At 49.1% G+C, this 1239-nt stretch overlaps 1 protein-coding gene across 1 annotated transcript in view; it reads left to right on the top strand.

The window, feature by feature from the left end:
• Window positions 1-1239, top strand: part of LOC119591084 (glycerol-3-phosphate acyltransferase 3-like) — a gene marked incomplete in the record, with an annotated part of 10479 nt that overhangs the window by 4704 nt on the left and 4536 nt on the right. Inside the window, 2 exon segments of the mRNA XM_037939805.1 lie at window positions 106-276; window positions 661-909. Coding sequence (XP_037795733.1) covers window positions 106-276; window positions 661-909 — 420 coding nt within the window.

Below are 1239 nucleotides of genomic sequence, written 5' to 3'. Positions count from 1 at the left end.
GGGGGGGGGGGGAGAAAGATAACTGCTATGGCGTGATATAAAAATATTTAAAGAGCCAAGAGCACAAAAGGGTGGTCAAACGCTGATACTGAGCTCTGCCCCCAGGCTAGTGATCTGCCCCGAGTCCCCCCGCGTGGGCTCCGGCTCCGCCTCCGGCAAGTTCGAGTTCCAGGACAGCCTCCCGTACGTCGTGGCGGGCATGAGGGCTGTCGTGCAGGACTGCGTCAGCAGTAGCTTTAGTTCGGCTGAGTTGCGGACGTGGAACATGCTGTCCAGGTAAGCGGAGATACTAATTTTCCAAATGAATCTGCAAGATTTATTAACACGGAAAATGAAGATGAGATAACATAGTAGCTCATAACCGTTCACGGAATCCAATGATTATAATCATGATGTAAAATGTCTAAACTTCCTGTAACCCGTAGAATCCGAAACCAGGTGGATGAGCATACAGATACGAGATGTGCTTTATCAGTGAGTCAGTCTTAAGTTAGTTGGCAAACAGCGCTATCCATTCCAGTGATATGTATCAGAATTAAGAAACATTTTATTTGCTTTTCGTGAGGGGCTTAAGAAAGACCTGGATGTTAAGAGGCTGTTAGGGCTTTCCATAAGAGGAGCTGGGATTCTTTAGAGGCCTGTGACCGCGCTCTCTTCCAGGACGAAGCGCCAGCGTTACCTCCGCCTGAGCCCCTCGCTCACCGTGTTCTGGATGTGGGGCTTCGTCATCCGGTGGGTGTTCCTCATGCCGGTGCGCGTGCTGCTCCTCGCCATGAGTCTGAGCACACTGGTGGCGCTCTGCCTCACCGTCGGGTTCCTGCCGGAGAGCGCCTTCAAGAGGAGGGTCAACGCCTGGGTGGTCAGCTGGTGCTTCGACTTCGTGGCCGGCTCGCTGTCCGTGGTGGCCAGGTGCGCCTCGCTCCTCGCTGGCCGGCTGCTGCTTCTCAGCTCGCTTTGCTTCACAATAGCTTTTTCTTCTTTCTCCTGTTCCTGCGTATATTATTATTATTCTCCATTGTTTTTTCGAGTTAATTTTCTTTTTCTGTAACTTACTGTTTATCCTCTTTCGCTTCTTTTTCAATTCCTTCATTAGCGTTATCTCCTTTTTGTTTCTATTAACCTTTGTATCTTTTTATTAGGTTGTTCCTATTCCCTCTCCTTTAGCTTCCTCCTAATATTGTCCTCCATTCTCCTCCTCTCTTGCCATCATCCTATACTTTGGATTCTTTACGAAAAATA

Source organism: Penaeus monodon, chromosome 28 (assembly GCF_015228065.2).
Source record: "Penaeus monodon isolate SGIC_2016 chromosome 28, NSTDA_Pmon_1, whole genome shotgun sequence".
Taxonomy (NCBI): domain Eukaryota; kingdom Metazoa; phylum Arthropoda; class Malacostraca; order Decapoda; family Penaeidae; genus Penaeus; species Penaeus monodon.
The sequence above is the reverse complement of the archived record's forward strand: the minus strand, read 5'-3'. Positions and strand labels throughout refer to the sequence as shown.